Source organism: Dermatophagoides pteronyssinus, unplaced genomic scaffold, assembly GCF_027571235.1.
Source record: "Dermatophagoides pteronyssinus isolate colony J.1.1.1.1 unplaced genomic scaffold, Derpt_VIB-CSIC_2022.12 sq0001, whole genome shotgun sequence".
Lineage (NCBI taxonomy): Eukaryota > Metazoa > Arthropoda > Arachnida > Sarcoptiformes > Pyroglyphidae > Dermatophagoides > Dermatophagoides pteronyssinus.
Genome location: NW_027461525.1, coordinates 3,411,196 through 3,431,298, shown reverse-complemented (window position 1 = coordinate 3,431,298; position 20,103 = coordinate 3,411,196). Strand labels below are relative to the sequence as shown.

The window sequence follows — 20,103 nt, the reverse complement described above, 5'->3', positions numbered from 1 at the left end:
AATTTTCTTACACAAAAATAAAAATGGATATTACTTGCTACAATTGAAATATGCAAGAATATTAATCGTTTTCAAAAAAAAGTCGAATCATTTTTTTTGCCAGAATTTAATGGTAATCCATACAACAACAACAAAAACAAAACATGATTAGCTGTTAGGAATTTTAAATCAATGGGGAAAAAGGGTCAAAATCCAAATCCAAGTAACAAGAAAACGATAAATAATTCACTCTCACCACGAAATACACACATCACAGATCACCAACAAGAAAAAAGAAAAAAAACACCAAGCAACCATAGACAATCATCATCGCATATACAATATTTGGGTGTCATTAAACTCATTCATGATTTTTTTTGTTGCTTTCGCTTGCGCCATTACTTTACTCCAGTGAATATCATTCTGATTATTATGATTATTATTATTATACACTTTCTTTTGATGTACACGATCAAAACAGCCATAGTAGCAGCATTTTTTTTCAATCTTCTAAAATCACAATCACGCCAAGGACACCTTGGCGATCACCCTTGTTGTAATCATCATCATCATCATCAACTCGTATTATAATAATGATTGAAAATGAAATCCTGTTGAAATCTACCATGACTACTGGCTAAAATATACATCAAGGTTATTGTTATTATGTGGCTGTTAATCGTCTGCTAAATTCTATCATTAATGAGGGAAGAATTTTAGGTTGGGGTTTATTAAATAGATTTGCTGTGTACAATACAATTGTGACATAAAATAAAATAAATAGCATCGTTTCCATTAATATAGCCAAAATCAATATCATTATTCATGGATTACAATGAAAACGTATCGTTAAAAAAATTTTCATAAAGCTTGCCGCATATTTGTGAAACAGAAAAAAATCACAAAACAAAAAACATTGGTAACAATGCAAACAAACATTTAGATATTTTGCCATAGTCATCATCATTGATATACAAGTGATTGATGGCAATCAATTTGATTCTATTTGACATTGGTAACATTCATTCATCATCAAATAAAAATTGTGAAATACGGTTAGTTGGTGACAAGTTAATGATTGACCAAATAGACATTGTGCTACAATCCAGAATCAAGATCATTTTCTAATGATAATTTAGGCTATTGATCTAGGTATGAAAATTATTATTTATCGAAAAATTCCACCTTGACCTTAGAATTAATGGAAAATTTTTACTTTTCTTTGATATCATCACTATATAATATATCGTCAACTTGAATAATATCCTGTATTTTATTCTTAAAATTAGCATCCGGAGAGTGAAATTTTTTTTTATAACTTTAATAAAAAATAATCATATCAAATTGTCATCACAGACTGCTGTCATATAAACCAAACGTAAAAGCTATTATTATGTTTATCACACTCTTATTTGTGTGTGGTGATGGCAATGATAATTTTATGTTGTATTTTTTTTTGTTTGCTTGAAGCTAAAAAGAAAAAAAAATCTTCCCCGAGGTTATCAAATGAAAATGAAGACAATTTTAAACAATTTCATATCAAATAAATTATCTAAAAGAGGAGAAAAAGAAATTTTTCGCCAAACCAATTTCCGGTGTTGTTATTTATATTTATTAAAAAATAAATCAAATCAAATAATTCCAAAGGTAAAAAACAATTCAAAAATTCATTATCAGGTACATTTTCATTTTAATTTGGTTATATAGGATGAAAAAGGAAACAAAAATCAACAAGCCATAAGTCATGAAAACAAAATTTTGTTGTTGTTGTTATGATTTTTAGTGTTGATATTGGATTATGGGAATTATTATATTCCGTAGATCAGCATTATCTGAATTGTAAATATTATATGCTATCAGATTTTCATGGATATCGTTTGTTTATGATCTATGTGTGTGTGTGTGTTTGTGAGTTATATTCGACTTGTCTCGATTCGATTTGACTTTGAACACATTAAAGAAAAAAATATAAATAAATAAACGAGAATCGATCGTTTATCGGAGTTCATCGCCACCTTGAACACGAATAAATGAATAAATGACCGACCGACCGAACAACCAACCATCACAATGATGATGACGATCATTATCATCATAAAGTTAGACTGAACTAGAAATGGCCGACTCAAAATAAAAAAAAACCAAACTGAACATTACAAAACTTAATCGTCATAAGATTCAACTTTTTTTTTCTCCAGGAGAAAGGACATACTCGTTTTTTTTGTTGTTATTGTTGTTCATCATCATTGATGGTAGATTAAGATGATGATGACTTTTGTATACCAGCTGCTGTTGTTGTTGTTGTATTGCCTGTAGGATGGTAATGATTATGATGTTGATGATGATAATATCAGATAGATATCGGGCATTTGTTTTTTTTGATAGTTAAATGCAATAATAATAGTAAATTCCATTCGTTAATCTATAGCGAAAAAATGTATATGGCAAACCTAACTACCTACGCATCCATCTATCTATTGTAATTTTGTAATAATAATGATGACGACATGATGATGATGAACTGTGATCTAAGAACCTGACACTGACGATACCTTCGAGAAATATTTATATATCTCATCATATTTGAAAAGAGATGTGTATATGGATAAAGCAAAATGAAAAAAGTTAATGGACTTGATTGTGAATGTTGATGGATGCGATACAATCATCATCGGTCAATAATATTCCATTTTATATTGAAACTTATAACAAAATTTTTTTGAACAATATTACGACGAAGAACGGTAGAAGGGGAAAGAAGATAGATGATGTGCACTTGAATCGCATATTTTTTTCTTGTTATTATCTTTTCTTCCAATATGATATACGAATTTATGATTTCGGTTATTGATACGCACGAACATCATCCACATCATGCGTGAAGTTTTTTCTAAATAAAAAAATGAGAATTTCATCTAAAAAAATTGATTATTATCTTTGTATTTTCATGCATTTTCACAGAAGCTTTGATGATATAATTGTTGTGTTTATGTATAAATCCGAATGATTCGGTTGTCGATCTTCGGATCGACAAATGGACAATAAAAACGTGAAAAAAATAATCAAAACAATCAACTAAAACAAGAAAATTATTGCTTTGTATAGCAAATTTTTAACATTAATTTGTTTACTAAAAATGCCTATGGAACTAAATTTGGCAAAAAACTTGAAACAAATTAATGTTTATACATGAATTGTTAATCAATAGAATTTCGAGATCAAAACAAACAAACAAATAAAAATAACAACTAAAAGAAAAAACCGGAAGTATTAATCTAACATTTCACACTTTCAATTTTTTTCCTCACACTTCTTAACGAATATTTTATTTGTCTAATAAAAAAAATGGTTTCGCCAATAAAGGTGTCAATGATAATGATATCAATGATTGAATATACAATCATAGTAATCATCTCGATTATTATTAAGGCTGATCATCATCGAATACAACGATCCTCATATAATTATGATGATGATGACCGAACTTGATTATCGGCACCATCATCAACAATAAATGATCTAATAGAAAGTCATTTTTTAGCCCAATCGAATATTTATCGATCATGATGATAATGGCAACAAGATAGTAACGATAAGGATTTCCTGTCAGGTAAATGATGATGATGACCTTTTTCGTGGTCAAATAGGATAGACAATCAACAAGAATAATGAATGCACACCAGATGTGTATAAATTAGTTTGCCCTACGGGGCCGATTTTAAGATAAAATTTAAAAGTTCGATGTTATCATTGCATCTGTTGTGATGGCTTGTTTGTTTGGAAAATTTGTTATAGCGATACTACGACCAGAACAAACTACTAACCAGATGCGTTCAAGACTTGTTTAAGGATATTTAGCTTTTTTGTTAACTACTTTCTGACATAATCACAAAAATAGACCTTCCAGGTAAACTGTTTGATTGTTTGAAATTTTAATTTGCATGATATTGATATCCTCCCCACACTTGTACGTTACTCCCTGTTGATCTATTTATGGTTATGATGATAATTACATCGTGTCTAATAACCCAAAATGCAAACACATATCTTCATTGATAATCATAATCTATTTATCAGTTTTCAAGTGTTAATGACTGATGATGATATTAGGATTTGATCGAGCACTCTTATTATCACAAATATCAATTTGCCTTGAGGTATTTCAATCGCAAGCACTAGCAGTTTGGTAGGTCGAATAATTTTTTTCAAGAATTTCAAGGTCATCAGGACACACGTTAAGGAAAAAAATCAACATCCCCATTCCTTATTAAATCTCATTGCATGTCAGAAAGAATAATGCCATAAAAGAAAATTTCTTTTCTTTTTAATTAAACGGATGTGATTCATTATAAATTTGTTATCCATATTTTCATTGAAACATTGAACTTAAAAGAATCCATCATAAACAATTTATTCATTCATTTCGAACTATCAGCTTTAATGATGCTGATGAGGCTCGATACAACTTTTTTTCCTAAAAAAATCCGAACAACATTAACAAACGACGAAGATGATGATGATCATGAATGTTAGCATTGAAAATCGCATCATATAGAAAGTGAGAATGAACTCTGGTGAATGGGTTCAAGGTTGGATATGATCGGTGGTGGTTGATGATTTCGATTGCAATTTTCTTCTTATTTGTCTTCATTGCTGATCGTATTATGTATGTATGTGTTTAAATGTGTATTCATGTACGTTTTGGATGAATGATGACTTAATGACGATCCGAATGCCATATCATTCCATTTCTTGCTATGCAATACAGCACGAAACTTTTCGAGAGTAGAATTTACAAATAATTCCGATTCGATAAAAGGCTTCAAACATTCCATAATATATAGATCGACTTGGTGGTTGATTTAAACTAGTGTCAAGTTCGGTGAACGAAGCCTTATTTATTCTCCTTCTATATATAACAAGAACCATAGCCACCATCGATTTTTTTCAGTACAGAAATTCATTGTCAAGGTTATTGGCCCAAAACTATCCACCCCCTCAGACCGATCATATCAAACTACTAAGATCTTAGTTTTAAACGATCCAAAACACGATTCTCGATCAATTTTCAGATATTAGCGACAATGTAGAAAGTTTTTGTATAAAATTGAGCGTTTTCAAATATGGAAATACCGATGAGACAACTGATTCGTAAATCCAGCACTTCTATTATTTCAATGCAAAAAAAATCACAAAACCCCTAAGCTACTAAACCATTATGATTCCATTCAAGATTCCACCAACTGCTATTATATTGTACAACAAAAAATTAAATTCAATACAATGCAATTCAAGATTTTTTGTTTGTTTGGTTTATTTGAAAAATATAATCATTAACATAATAATAATAATAATAAGGAATGATTTTCCATCTAGCACAAGCCTTTAAAACATGGCAAGGATCAGGCAGATACAGACAGGCAAGTTCTCTGCTGAATATCAATGATGATTTCAGGTTGTTGAATGAAATCGTTCACCATCAACAGAACGCCAACATATCACGTAGACAATTTTAAAAAATATGATGAAAACAGAAAGATAATAATCACATGTTTGGCCTGACGACTGCAACCATTTTCATCTTTTATCATGATCATCATCCACGGCGTTGAGTGAAGGCGTCACTATTTTGTGATATTGTCGAATTGAAGAAATGTCCACCACCACTGCCTGGTGGTTGGCCAAAGCCAGTGGCCAATGATGAATTGGTATTTTTATTATCGTTGGCCAATGAATCAAAAGAAGGCATCGGTTCATTTTTGAATGCCATACTGCCAAATGAATGGTTTGAATTGTTGAATCTGTTGAGGTGTGCAAAAAATGAGGTGAAAAATCGATAAATTAACTCAAGAACAAAAAAACTTACGCTGAAAGCATGGGAGAAGTTTGTTCGCCACTGAATGCTGTCATACTGCCAAAAATTGCCGATGATCCGAATGTAGGACTACTACCGAACAATGGACTTCCTCCAAATACATTAGTTGTCGGTAGTGAATGAGGCGAACTAAATGATAGTCCCGGTGGTGATGCATTGGCCAGTGGCTGAAATGGCTTTTCTGGTTGCTGTTGTTGGCCAAATAATGTTCCGGTTTTTGTTTGAGGCGGTAATAATGATTCGGTGGATGGTTGCTGCTGTCCAAAAATATTGTTTGATTGAGTGGTGCCTCCAAAAGTAAAATTTCCAAATCCGCCTGTTGCTGTCGAATTGCCAAAAAAAGATGAAGTTGTTGATGTTGATGCTAACGGCTGACTGAAGGAAGGATTCGATGATTGAAGATTACCACCAAATGGTGATCCAAATATCGAATTTTCTTTTGTTGTCGTGACTGCCACAGAGGTGTTGGTAGTTACAGGGTTTAATGATAAACTCGATAAGGTATTATTAAAATTAAAGGTTGGTTGTGATTGCTGAGCCACAGTTGTAACTGCGACTGTTGTTGCAGCAGAAGTTGTAACTGCGACTGTTGATGTAGCAGAAGTTGTAACTGCGACTGTGGATGTAGCAGAAGTTGTAACTGCGACTGTTGATGTAGCAGAAGTTGTAACTGCGACAGTTGTTGTCGCTACTGTTGGCTGCTTGGATTCACCGAACAACGAACTGGAAAAGGATGGAAACGATGGTTTTAATGCCAAAGATAAAGCTGAAGATGATTGGATATTAGCCGAAGTTGAAAGAGAAGAAATCGTTGTAGTCGATGTTAATGATATTGTTTCTTTGTTACTAGTGGTTATGGGGACCTCTGTCTTGTTCTTGTCCAAATCATTTTTTTCAGCCAAAGATGTAGAAGATTTACTCGTATCATTTTGCTTAAATAGGGTTCCGCTGAAGGTCAAAGATGGTTTAGCTACTGAAATGGGAGCGGTAGTCGTGATGTTTTCATGTTGTGGTAGTTTGAAAGAAAATGTTGGAACTATTGTTGGCGATGAATTTTGTTGTGATTGAATTTTACTGTTGCTGGTCACTATTGGTTTGGTTGTAGCTGAATAAATCGACACATCCGATTTTGTAGTAATTGATGTCGCCGGTGTCTGTTGTGATAGCTTAGGTTGAATTAGTTTATTTTCTTTGTTTTCTGTTATCTTATTTTTTTCATCGTTCAAAATGGATGATGATATTGTTCTAGTTTTTTGTTGTTTTTGGTCCATCATCATGCGACGCTCTTTAATTTTTTCTAATACCGATGCAAAACGAGATTTTTGATTGGTATATAATGAACCATGTCCAAGTTGCACAGGACGACAGACACGAATCGGAATTGAATGACGATTTTCTAAAAAATTTCGCAAAGATATTTTACGACCAGATTCCATGCACTGAATTATGATTGGTTCGCCACAATAATGTTCTTTGCTTTCAGCAACACTAATGTTGGTCAGATTCAAATTTGTAACAGCAGATGACTGCGACAATGAAAGTTCGCCCAGCGATCGGATAAAATCCTGTAAATCCTTGCCATCTTTACACGACGAAACAGATGATGATCCATTCAGAGTTCTATGTTGTTGGTTGACAAATTTTTTAATCAGATCTTGCAATTGTAATTTGAGATTTTCAATCAATTGTTGATTATTGACCAACGCTTTGCATACAATAGCTGTGACATTCTTTGATTTACCACCACTGATGATGTTGCATTCGTCATAATCGTTAGATTTTTCATCAATAATAAATGACGTATGAGGCCGAGTTGGTGGAGATCGAACACGAATGGTCGAATGATGATTAAAAAACGATGTAGATGTTTTCGGTGATGATGAAGTCGACCCAAGCAGCTTTATTCGTTGCAACCATTCTTGCCATTCTAAATCAAATTTGTTATTCAATTCGCGCAATTGAATTTCGATATAATCTTTCAAAGATTGTATATCTTTCATGCGACGAGTCGTCAACGGGTCAAGACTTCTCCGTTGCAATATGTGCCTGTATTTAGGATCTCTATGACGTTCCATAAGCGTACGGCTTTCCTCCATCAGATATTGAAGCTCAAGACAAGAGGTCTATTGTAAATTATAAAATGAAAAAAAAACATAAAGATCAGCATCATCATTAGGTCTTTTGAAAATTAAAGTCAACAAAAAGATGGGAATTCAGACACGTTAATAAAATTGATTTGTTACCTGAAGATCGTTGACATCGAGATTTAATGAACCATAAGATGATAGTATATTTTCCAACATCTCAGTAATGAATTTCGATTCGAATTTAATTCGCTCTTGTTTTTCATTCGTACCTATTGCTGTTTTTCGCAAAAGATTTCGCAATGAATGCATGGATTGTCGTAACTGATGGTCGAATTCTTTTATGTTGGTCAGAATTTCTTCATAATATAAATCTTCGATGTTACGAACTATTTCATTCTCTTTCTTTTGCAGTTGTTGTTGTTGTAACTGTTTCTCTTTTGATTTTGCATATTGAATCGATTCTGGTGCCAGAGATTTTTGATCAAGGCCCGATGATGATGTAGACAAGAGATTTTGTTTCGAATGAAATTCCAGGGTGGTAGTTTGATTTGATCCTATATTCGATGCCGCCGTAGAGGTAGGTAGTGACTGATTATTAGCTTTAACCAATAAGCTTGATGATGTCGATGATTTGAGTGTTATTGGCATAGGATCCGGTTTTGACGGTGGTTTCAAATTAGAAGTTGTAACGGGGGAAGGTGCCTGTGGTTTAACACATTTAGGAACTGTAGGCACTTTGATGAAATCAGAACCATTTTCATAATCAATTAGAAATAATGTCAAATGTCCATAAGAATTATAGGCCAATACAAAAGGTTGATTGATTCCACCTTTGACGACCGATGTTGAAAGTTGAAATTGTTTTGGTGTACCATGTGCAAATGATAGTCCACGAATTTGTAAAGATTCATCTGCTTCGGAAAACATCAACCGATAATTATCATCATTGGTGATTTCCGACCAATTATCGGCAGCAGTTAACTCCGGAGAAATAGAACCAATTATGGCAAATTCGCTTGATTTGTTTGTGAACATAAATATCAAATTCTCCAAAGGATAAATGTTTCCTTCGAATGGTTCATTCATTTCGGTTGGAGATTCAAGAATAAGACGGCCAAAATCAACGATTTTCATTACGGCATCAGCACCAGTTGCTTTAGATGATGGTATAGAAACCAATAAATAACAAGATTCGCTATTTTCATCATATCTACCAATGATAACGAAATTGAATGTTGATAGCCAGAAAATATTTTTGACATGAAAACACTGAAAACTTTCGGGCAATTGAATACGTTTGGTTTCCTGTAATCCATTACTGAGAACAAGATTTTGGTCATTAAGCTGAAATTTGTATTGGACAAAACTAGCAGCACCATGACTGATTACAATTTGTTTGCCTTTCGGGCTCCAGCAAAAAGTAGAAACATTACAATCGTTTGAGTTCATTTGAGATAAAACCACTACAGTTTTGCTGGGATAATCTCCGATATAAATGATGAGAAAAGAACCATCGGTGAGAGAACAGGCAAAGATATTATCATTCATTTCTGGATGCCAAGATATGAAACGGATTTTCGCTACTGTATTGACAGAAAAGTTGAAATGATTGAATGGAACCGTGCTTTCTTTGGTTTCTTCAAATGAATCATTATTATAAAAATAAATGAGTGTTGATGGTTTTATAGGACTATGACAAGCGACAGCCACTTTGGTGCCATATCCTTTTCGCGAGATTGATAAAAGATGCGAAATGTGTACCTCATCGATTTTGATCACAGTTTTAGAAGAAATATTCGTATCCACATGATTCAAAAAACTTTTACTCCATACATCAAAGTTCAAAAGGCTAACAAGTGGCACATAGATTAATTCATTTCGACAGCATACAAATACTCTTTGGTTACGATGTTCGATAACTAAACAGCTGCCTGATCCGTCCTCATTTTCCGGCGTTATTCCATAGCTTTTTAATTGTATGAATCGTAATTCCTGAAAAACTCAAAATCAATACTTGTATTAAAAAATCCAAAACAAAATAGCAACCTTTAAACATGTTAATTCAGATTGTCGTATAGTAGCCATTGAAAAATGAAAAATACATGAAACATGAAATTGTCAATTTTAATCATAAAGATAATCAATCGCAGGAGAATAGATTTTTATTTTACGAATCATAATAAAGCGCAAAGGCTGATCGCATGTAAAACATTGCATAAATTGACGCCCGGCTGAAATATTTTCTTTCACCATTCATTCATAAATGACGTTTGCTTTAATTCAACTAAAAGAATTAATCAAATCAACAAAAATTATTCATTTAATAAAACCTTTAAATGTCTTTGTTTCCAATATGTGTAATTCTGGAAAATACTCTGAATAAAATAATATAGTGATTTAGCATTTAGATAGCATCGCATCATTAGGAGAATTATCAATATCAATTTGATAGGATAAAATGCAAGATCTATGTACAAAATAACATATAAAACAATCAGAGTAATGTGAAGTATATTGATCGACCGTAAAAGTTTGTGTTGCGTTCGAATCAAAATTTCTCGAGTTGACCATAGATAGACGAAAAAACTGTTCGGTTTTATCGTTACATTGTATTCGCATTGGCATCGATGACAATTGGTAAAACCTGTGCTTTCAATCCATTCAACTAGACATTGTCGATGGAAATTACTTTCACGACAGTAGCATAGATTTGACACAAATCTTTGTTCCAAACGATTGACATTTTCTGGCTTCAAACACAATCGACAATATTGAAGTCGTTCCATTTTTCTATATGATTAATAATATTTGGTAAAAATCGTTTTATAAAACAAAATTCTTAATTTTAATTTTAATTTTTAACAATATGCCAAGTTCTGCCATCTTTTGTTCCAGGATTTAAACTGGAATTTATGTTCAAATTTTTGGAGCAAATCCGAATTTACCAATTTTGGAGGGTGCTATTTACTTTACTTTTTTTGGGGTGTTGACAAAGTGCTATTTTGCTAAGGTTGAAACGCCGAGAGCCGAAAATGCTTCTTTGATTATCTATTTGCAGAATTATGAAGTAGAAATAATTGTCTGTAAATGGATCGTTTTGCGATCAAGAACAAGAGAAAATGGTCAAAACATCTTTCGCGTTTTTAATCTGTGTCTTATCATGTTTTCTTCTCACTATTCAATTGATTGCATTCAAATTGCTAATTAAACAGGCCAAAATTGAAGAGCCAACAGCTTGGGTAATTATAATTTATTATTTAGCAAGACATCAATAATTTGAGCATTTCGTTTAGAAACTCCTCGATCAAATAACTGTAGCCGCACAGCAATATAAAATTCCATTATTCGTTATCGATCGATTGTTGCTGAATTATATCCAACAAGGTGACTATCTTCTTAATGCAGAATCATTGCCAAGAAATTACCCGCTTAAAAATGTCAATCATCACCACTTTTCTTCGAAACGCAAATTTTACAGTAATTTTGTTTCATATCATCAATCATCTAATTCATTACTGTCAAAGAGTCGAGTATGCAAATTGTTCTGCAGAGGTGAAAGTCGCCTAACTCATCTTGGTACTTTAGCCGATTCGATTTCACCTGAAACAGTTGATCATTTCAGTAATTATCTTAAAGATCATTATGGTCTTAGTGTGATTACACTGAAAGATATTGATTCATCGCTGTTGCACTTAAATATACACGTATCAATTCCAACGCATATTGTCATCGTCGATGAAAAAATTGATATCCGAAAACAATCACATGTTGTACATATCGTCATTTTCTATGATCGTGTTCAAGGTGATAATTGGTGGCAAGCACCGATCAAATTTAATGAAAATCATGAACGAATTCTCCATCGACAAGGTCTTAAACGAACCGAATTTCGCTTGCCATATTCAAGTGCCATCTATGACAAGTACGTTTGTTAAAAAAAAATTTTTCATGTTCAGAATGTTGATATTTTCTATTAAAGAACCGAAATACTGCGGACAACTATTGATGGTTTGAAGATTTTTCTTCCACATCCGCCCAAATCATTCCTAACTCCTTCAAATGATAAGAGATTCATTGAATGTGATCGTCGACAATCAATTGAATTCTACAATGAAAATCCCAAAGATGAAACTCCTGAAGCAAACAATTTTCGAACAAAAGCTCAAACATTGCTGACAAAAGCTCGACAATTAATTGAACATGAATTAGGATTGCCATTTTGGTTGAGTTCAGGAACGTTACTCGGTTTTTATCGCCAATGTGATTTCATCGTTTACAGTGGTGATGTCGACATCGGCATGTGGGCCGATGATTTTAAACCAGAAATAGTTGATCTATTCTCCATAAATAATATTCCATTAATACATTGGTTTGGTCGACCGAATGATTCACTTGAATTATCATTTTTGATGGATGATCTGAAATTGGACATTTTTTTCTTCTATCGAGAACAAGATCATTATTGGAATGGTGGTACTCAAGCTAAAACTGGTCTCAAATTTAAATATAATTTTCCAAAATTCACCCTTTGTTGGACCGATTTCATTGGTCTATTGGTAAGAATTCCTTGTGAAACAGAATCATATATCGAAGCTAATTATGGTAAACAACAATGGCGAATACCACGACGTGATTGGGATTGGAAATCTAGTCCGCCTAACGTTCGACCTAATGGTCAATGGGATCCAAGTGAATGGTCTGAAACCATAAGGCTGATTCCGATGCCCAATGTATAGTGCAAAAAATTTCCAAAATTTCCATTTTTTTTGTTGTAGATCATGCACATATAATTTTTTAAAAATCTAGTCACAAGAACAATTTTTGTCAAAAACAATCATTTTATTTAGTGAAGAAAAAATAAATATATCTCTAATAATTGTGTTCATAAAATCTTAGATTTACATGGCAAATGAGCAAAACAAAAAAATTGATTCTTTTACGAATTTTACGAAAATTAAAATATTGTACATTGTTCATGATCATTATGATTAGATGATTGACCAATTGATACGGCTCGTAAAGGCCTTAGTTGATTATGATTTTCATGATGATTTAATTGCTGCTGACTGGCCATTGGAGGTGGAATTGAAGCTGACGATATTGTCGATGATGAACATGATGATGACATGATGTTTGTTGTTGTTGAATTGGTTTCGGATATTGACAAAAATTTAAGCTTATCATTCAACTGATTGTCCGGGCCATTCGGCGTTGTCGAATTGGATATGGTTCGCAGTATAGTCCCAGGATAAGCGCGGTAGTTTTTGATGGTTCCGTTGCAGTGATTAGACATTTTGAAATCATTAATATTGCTAACCATGGTTCCGCTATCATTCTGATCATCATTATCATCAGAAGCTAGAATGTTTGCAGGTGGATCTTCGAAATTTTTCAGAGTACAATCTTCTGAAATTTCTTCTAAAATATTATCATGATTGAAAGCTTCATTAGTTAAAAGATTTTCATCGATGTAACATTTATCTGAAATAGGTAGATTCATACCGATTGCTGATGACATGGCAGCTCTACCTGGCATCGCTCGATTTATTGATTTTGTTCGATCTGAATTCATCGGCTTTCGTGAATTGTTTTCAGAATCTATGAACAAAGTAGCACCGTTGTGATTAGCAGCTGTGATAATCGGTGCTGATAACGGTGCAGACATCTCTTCACATTTATCAGATGTTTGTGGCTGATGGTGATGATGAGAGTGTTGAATAAAACTATTACTTCTAGTTCGAGGATTATCAGTGGCTGGAAATTGATTTTCTTCAGTCTGATTAGTGGCACGTAAAAATCGCTTCAATTCTTTAACAGTGACCCAACATCCGGCTACTCTAGCCGCTTGCAACAATCGAGATACACATTTAGAGGCTACTTCTGGTTTTTCAAGATTCTGCAACACAATTATATAGCTGGATGCTGTATCAAGTTGACCTTCGAGTATACATTGCTGAAAAAGATCTTTAGGCGACCCGACAATTGAAAACAAATGAGGCCATAATGCTAATTCAGTTTTTCTTGCACAGTGAATGACTGTTTGAAGGAAAACGGGAAAAGCTCGAATGAAATCTACGACTCGAGGCAATAGCGCATCAGGTATTGGTTGTGAACTACTAGCTTCTTCTTCTAACACTCCGTGTAACAAGAGTTCCAAGGAATGAACAAAATGTGGTAATGTCGAACAAGTATTTGCTATCTCCCAAGCTCGATATCCTAAATTGCGACGAAGTAGTTCCCTTAAAATGTAATGTAGATAGACTTGTGATGTACGTTTGACAACGAAAAATGGTATAACGGAAAACAATTGTTGACTATTTTTCTGTTTTTGCTGTGATAACGTAGAGAGATTCGGTTGGGTGAAATCCGACTCAGCACCAAGAACGATGGCTTCACGAAATCGAATAGCTAATGGATATATTGCTGATCCGATTTCCCGAAAAGGTAACATGATTCTTTTCGATATGTATGTATGCTCGTTATCATTATCACTAATATTGGAATCACTTTTTCTTGTTAATGAGGAGCCATAGGCCCTTATTGAATGTTCAAGCGAAAGCCAAATAGCCATACCATGACCGCCACAGGACAGATAAAGTGATGTCTCTAAATGTGGCCGCAATTGCTGTTGAGATAAAACTTTGAAACTTTGCTGTGATGATCTGAGGAAAGCCTGTAGTTGAACATCATCATGTGGAAGAAGCCAAAGATTTTCTACACTTGAAGCAAGTTTCACAACTTTTTTAAAGCGGATCACCTGGTTATTATCATTACTGTTAGTGGGAACATTGCTAATTTTATTGTTTTGGCTTTTATCAGAATTGCCATTTTGACTATGGTTAATATTTTGGTCACCAATATCATTTCCCTCATCTTCATCGTCCGAAGAAAATGGAGGCAATTTCGAAGTATCAATGTCCATTTCAAGCAACAAAACTCGGCCACAAATATTGATTAAAATTGAATGAGAACGTGATACAGATGATGATGATGATGAATTTTGTCTAACAACACGATGACTGATTGACTCGTTAACTGCTGTTGTTGATGAAGAAGAAGTAGATGATAGATGATGCATGTTAAAGATTGAACTATTGTACATGTCAACATGAAGATCCGTTAAAAGGCACAATGTAACACAATCGGGAAATATTTCCAAGTTATTCACAACGACCCTTATGGGTGCTGAAATGTTAAGATCATAATCATGAGAATCTTGATGATGTTGGTGACGATGGTTGATGGTCGAATAATGATGATTTCTTTTGAATAAATGAAGATCATAAAGATAGATTGTACCATCTGAACAAAGGGCTAGCAATCGATTTTGATACAATGATAATAATTGCACTTCATAATCAACAGAAATAATTTTGGCATTTGAATTGTCTAGCTTGTTCCGATGAGAATAGGCTCTGATTTCCGAACTAAAGTATAATAATGATAAATAATTTGTTTCAAATTAGATGACAAAACTTACCAATTTTCACTTAAATTATAACAACCAGCAATTAAATAATCGTAATACCAAAGAAAACCACCAGTGACAGTGACATCTCTTTCATGGTTTTCATTACCAAACAATTTCCATCTGCGATGAATTAGAGAATACATGGCTAAGCCATTGATTCCAGCAATAGCAATATTCTGTAACGTTTGATGATCAATAGCGAACAAACGAATTGGCCAATTTGTTTCCAGATAACTTTGTGGCAATGGAACAGTGATCCATTGAAATGAATCAACAGCATTCGATTCTTGTTCCGATAAAATGACGTTGCTCAAGGATTTTTCTTGTTTCAATAACTTCTCGCGGTCTATATTTTTTTCATCGTCATCAAATTTTTGATTTTGAGCAATCAATGATGAGTTTTTATTTCCACCGACAAAAATTCGGTCTTCCGAAGCCAAAAGAACGGCTTCAAGATGTACAGACGAGCAAGGATTCACAGCTAAGACACTTTTCGCTAAAGATAATTTGCACACTCGATTTGTTGATTCATTTGAGTTTTCACTGTAAAAGCGAATAAATAAAGGATTCAGATTAAAATGTTAAAGAATGCAACAAACAAAAACTTACCGTTCCACCATCCACAAATGGAATCCTTCTTTGCCGAACACAAGATCAGACACTTTGAATGGCGTTTGATTAAACTCGTTTCGGATATCAAGTGAATTATACCAAGAAATTGAATAGATGAGCAAAGATCCGAAAACCGACCATAGTGCAAAATCACCATTTTCCCAAATCGTAGCCAAAACTGTGGAATCCGGAGTCCAACGAAGCGAAATAAGGGGACCGAGAATTTTTTCGGCATCAGGATAAACGTTTGGTGGAAGGATCATCCGGAATGAGATGACAAATCGTCGATCCACCTCATCAAAATCACAGGCAACTGCTTCAGATGAAAGTAATCCGAACACAATGAATGCATATTTATGATTAATAGCTGTACATAGGGCATTATCTATATGGCCTATCATTTGCAATTGATTGTATGTCGTAGTCGATGTTTGTTCGTTTAAAGGCAAAAATGCGCCGAGTCCATTAGAGAAAACAAGTGAAAAACCACCAATGATGGTCGAATATTTGAAATCAATTATATGATTTGAATGTGATGACGAAGGTAGATTTAGTTCTGGTGATTTTTTCGCCATCAAATGATGATGATGGTGATTTTGAGGCACAGAAATATTCAAATGAAAGTTATCATCTAACTGGCCATTCCATTCGACTCCACTTAACAAGCCTGATTTGGTTGCAATGACCATCTCTTCTTCAGCAGCCATTATGCTAAATTTACGTACAAATGTTTTAGTTTAGCAAAACATAACCATAAAAACAAACGACATACCACGAAATTCCGTCATTTATTTTTAGTGAATTAGTAAGCTGTATGAATAAACAAGGAACCTTCTTCTCTTCAAGAATCGAATCATTGGAAATGCTATTCCTGCCGAAAATAAAAACTTTAAATTTTAACAATTGGGATTTCATCAGTGCTCACTTTGGTTCAATGATTGGCATAACATCCTGATCATTTATAATCACTTGATAGAAGAGAAGAAAATCATTGGCAGTTTGTATGACAATCTGTGTCGAATCGGAACGCCAAACGGCAGAAACATTTGGACCATATTTGCTTATCGAATCATTTGTTCGTTGATAATGAACAATTTGAACAGCTGGTCGACAAAACCAAATGGAAAAATGCGCACCAGATAATAATAAAAACAATGATTGATCACTGTTGGCCAAAATTGTGTCAATTCGATCACATTTCTGATTACATAGATTTAATGTTTGCGGCCATCCAATTGGAAAATACATTTTTAATGAGTACTTGTTTTGCTAAAAAAACTACAATGTTGAATAAAATTTTCGAATATGCTGTATTGAAAAAAGATTCGCAGATTCGTAGTGTGTCGACAAATTATCATGGTGAAAATAGTATCACATTGTTTTTATTCATTCATGGTGAAACTTTGATTTTGGATCAAAAATTAAAAGAAAACATTAAAATCGTACAAAGGAAATCGTACAGCTCAACATAAATTTTGATATCCAAAACATTCAACATACTTACCTCTTGCTAGAAAAAAATGTATCTATTTAAGGAAAGTCCAGAAAAAGAAAATTTCTGATTTAACATTGGAAAGAGTAAATAATTTTTTATATATTGTTCCTGTCCTAAATTCAAGGTACATTCATTCGCTCATTGATTGGCTCTTTTTTTGTTGTTGTTGTTATTATGAACGGCTTTGTGTATTGGATCGGAAAAAACAAACTCAATCGAATCAAAAATAACAGTAACGATATGAATATGATGTGGTTGGAAGTAAATATCTTGTCAGACGAGTTATATTTTGATGTTTTTTTCGAGCACTTAGAAAATTTTCTTATTCTGACTTTATGTGAATGTATGCGACGAACAGATGAAATGGTTTATTCAGAAGCCAGCTGTGCCATTTTAATAATTATCTCTTTTGCATGCAAACTGTTTGTTTGTGTATTGATTGTATTGATATTTATACATTGGTTCGAAGCGTAAAAAAAACAATCCGGCCGCAATCAAAATAATGATGACACGAAAAGTTCTGTTCAGATAGTACGTTTAAAATGTTGCGTCTGTATAACTGTACTTTGATCCGTTATCCGCATTTAGTTGCTACAAATTTTTATTTTTCAAAGAAAAATGAATTTAATCGTCGAAGACCTATTTAATCGACCCATTTCTGAGGACTAAATAATTGATTGATCAAATTTTAAAATTGCAAAATTTTTAATTTTGTGGCTAAAAAATGCAACGAAAAAATTTAATTACATTGTAAATGAATTTTTAAACTTTATTAGATGCCTGTTCAATATTATTGGTAGGTAAAATTTGTGTTGCAATATCGGTATCACAACTATAATCTTTACCGGTAATCGATCGAATCATATTATTATTGTGCACATAATATTTGCCAAAAACATCATTTTTAGGTATATTTGGATAAAGGTAAAGAAGAAAATCGGCAGATTTGATCGTATGTGAAACGGACATTTTTTTTAATCGTTCCAAATCCCAGGGTAATAGTTTGTCGAATTTTCTGTTCTGAACATAAGCAACGGTGATGGCACCACAAAATGTTACACTGAATCTAATCAAAAATGTTCCATCTATACATCCTTGTAGCAATTTCTCCGACATTTCCGGAGATATGAATCCATGAATGAGGCCATCTATGAACAATTGTTTGAGATGATCACGAACCAAAATAAGAATCTTGTAGAACCATTCGAAAAATGTAAAATGTCTCATCGGTAATGGTGTCTTGGCAAATTGTTCCCAAGTTATTACATCGTTATTATACTCATTACCGCTCGGTATCATTGTGCGAATGAAATTCAGATGTTCTTCGCTAAGGAAAACACCCACATCTTTGCAAAATTTTTGATTCAAAACGATGGCCAATTCTGGCCATGAAACTGAGGAACGGGTTTCAAACATTTTTCGATTTTCTATTGCAAAAGCATTATCCCAGAAGATTGTGGCGTATGAATTTCTATAATCTTTGCGACTGAGTACATTTATTGGCAAGGAAAATGTCTGCCATATCATAAGGTGAGAAGAAAATCAAATTCTAAATGAAACGTGAATTCTTGAGCGAATAATAACTCACATGTAATGTAAATTTCAATCCTGACATATCAATGTTCAGCCAGAAGATAAATTTAAATTTATTCTCCGTCACTGGCACAGCTTTAGGATTATGACCGCGACGATTGATATCCACTTTAAGGTTGCTTGTAATTGTAATAGTCAAGATTTCGTTTTCTATGTTTAATATCGGTTCCACTTTGTTGATTATGTTAAACGATGATTTTCGAGGCCGAATCGCTTCTAATCCTTCATCTATAACTAAACGGATTTCATCTTCGGCTAAAAGTCGCATATCAAATGATTCAAGCCATTCCTGAAAATTGTGTGGTAACTAGAAAATGGTTGGTTGTCTAAGGTGACATTACAAACTTTAAAAGATTGTTCTTACCAATTGATAGCCAAAGAGTAGACCGATTTTCACCTCAAATTTTGCATTCGAAATGATAGTCAATGGATCATGTTTCAAAATATTCGAACATGGTTGCTCTATAACTATGAATGCATTTTGCAACAATGATTGCAGTTGATTTCCGATTTCATGCGATAAATTTGAAAACCATTCATTAACATTTTCATTTATCATTAAAAAATTCAGATAGAATTTGATGATGATTGTATTGCATCGCTGAATATCATCAAAAATGGACATATCAATTTGTCCAGTAATAATCGATTTCTGTTGTGCACTTTTCCATTGATTTAACAGGTTTATGATGTACCATTGAATCTTAATTATTTCTGTTATGATTTGCTCCATATATTGATACAATTGTTGATAAGGATGACAATGTTTTTGTCGATTTATTTCATCAAAGTCTTCAACCAATTTATTCAACCCATTTTCCCATTTGATCAGGTCAATTTTTGGAGATTCATAATCCATGTTTCGTGTTAATTATTAGTAAAATAGAAATTTATGTAAATTTTAAGTCATTATAAAAAATGTCATCAGCATTTTATTGTAATCAAGTATGCAAGTTATGACATTGCATTCATCACGTGAAAGTGATGATAC

General features: G+C 33.2%; 4 protein-coding genes and 1 long non-coding RNA gene across 8 annotated transcripts; 1 reads left to right on the top strand and 4 right to left on the bottom strand.

Moving 5' to 3' along the window:
- Window positions 1–1,568: 1,568 nt before the first annotated feature.
- On the bottom strand, window positions 1,569–2,922 carry LOC142644952 (uncharacterized). Its single transcript, XR_012846168.1, has 2 exons — window positions 2,192–2,922; window positions 1,569–2,103 (listed from the first exon to the last, which is right to left on the bottom strand). It is a non-coding gene; the product is annotated as an uncharacterized LOC142644952 (long non-coding RNA).
- A 2,346-nt stretch (window positions 2,923–5,268) lies between these two features.
- LOC113793516 (uncharacterized) lies at window positions 5,269–10,159 on the bottom strand. Its single transcript, XM_027343562.2, has 4 exons — window positions 9,988–10,159; window positions 8,098–9,933; window positions 5,846–7,977; window positions 5,269–5,780 (listed from the first exon to the last, which is right to left on the bottom strand). The coding sequence occupies exons 1-4, from the start codon at window positions 10,024–10,026 to the stop codon at window positions 5,576–5,578; spliced, it is 4,212 nt and encodes a 1,403-aa protein (XP_027199363.2). The 5' UTR covers window positions 10,027–10,159; the 3' UTR covers window positions 5,269–5,575.
- A 171-nt stretch (window positions 10,160–10,330) lies between these two features.
- On the top strand, window positions 10,331–12,831 carry LOC113793270 (ribitol-5-phosphate transferase FKTN-like). 2 transcript variants are annotated; one of them, XM_075819720.1, is made up of 4 exons: window positions 10,331–10,752; window positions 10,816–11,180; window positions 11,235–11,863; window positions 11,921–12,831. In XM_075819720.1, exons 2-4 carry the CDS (start codon window positions 11,061–11,063, stop codon window positions 12,675–12,677), a joined length of 1,506 nt encoding a protein of 501 aa, XP_075675835.1. In that variant the 5' UTR covers window positions 10,331–10,752; window positions 10,816–11,060; the 3' UTR covers window positions 12,678–12,831. The 2 variants fall into 2 exon arrangements, with proteins under 2 accessions (XP_075675835.1, XP_027199080.1); XM_027343279.2 differs by lacking the exon at window positions 10,331–10,752 and having other exon boundaries at window positions 10,810–11,180.
- Rich (Guanine nucleotide exchange factor subunit Rich) lies at window positions 12,760–18,007 on the bottom strand. Of its 2 annotated transcripts, XM_075819637.1 has the most exons (7): window positions 17,529–18,007; window positions 16,950–17,425; window positions 16,797–16,895; window positions 16,022–16,735; window positions 15,422–15,955; window positions 13,444–15,368; window positions 12,760–13,359 (listed from the first exon to the last, which is right to left on the bottom strand). In XM_075819637.1, exons 2-7 carry the CDS (start codon window positions 17,270–17,272, stop codon window positions 12,896–12,898), a joined length of 4,059 nt encoding a protein of 1,352 aa, XP_075675752.1. In that variant the 5' UTR covers window positions 17,273–17,425; window positions 17,529–18,007; the 3' UTR covers window positions 12,760–12,895. The 2 variants fall into 2 exon arrangements, with proteins under 2 accessions (XP_075675752.1, XP_075675746.1); XM_075819631.1 differs by having other exon boundaries at window positions 12,760–15,368.
- Window positions 18,008–18,274: 267 nt separating this feature from the next.
- LOC113793271 (signal transducer and transcription activator-like) lies at window positions 18,275–20,100 on the bottom strand. Of its 2 annotated transcripts, none has more exons than XM_027343280.2 (3): window positions 19,477–20,100; window positions 19,108–19,419; window positions 18,275–19,034 (listed from the first exon to the last, which is right to left on the bottom strand). In XM_027343280.2, exons 1-3 carry the CDS (start codon window positions 19,969–19,971, stop codon window positions 18,282–18,284), a joined length of 1,560 nt encoding a protein of 519 aa, XP_027199081.2. In that variant the 5' UTR covers window positions 19,972–20,100; the 3' UTR covers window positions 18,275–18,281. The 2 variants fall into 2 exon arrangements, with proteins under 2 accessions (XP_027199081.2, XP_075675831.1); XM_075819716.1 differs by having other exon boundaries at window positions 19,108–19,401.
- Window positions 20,101–20,103: the final 3 nt, after the last annotated feature.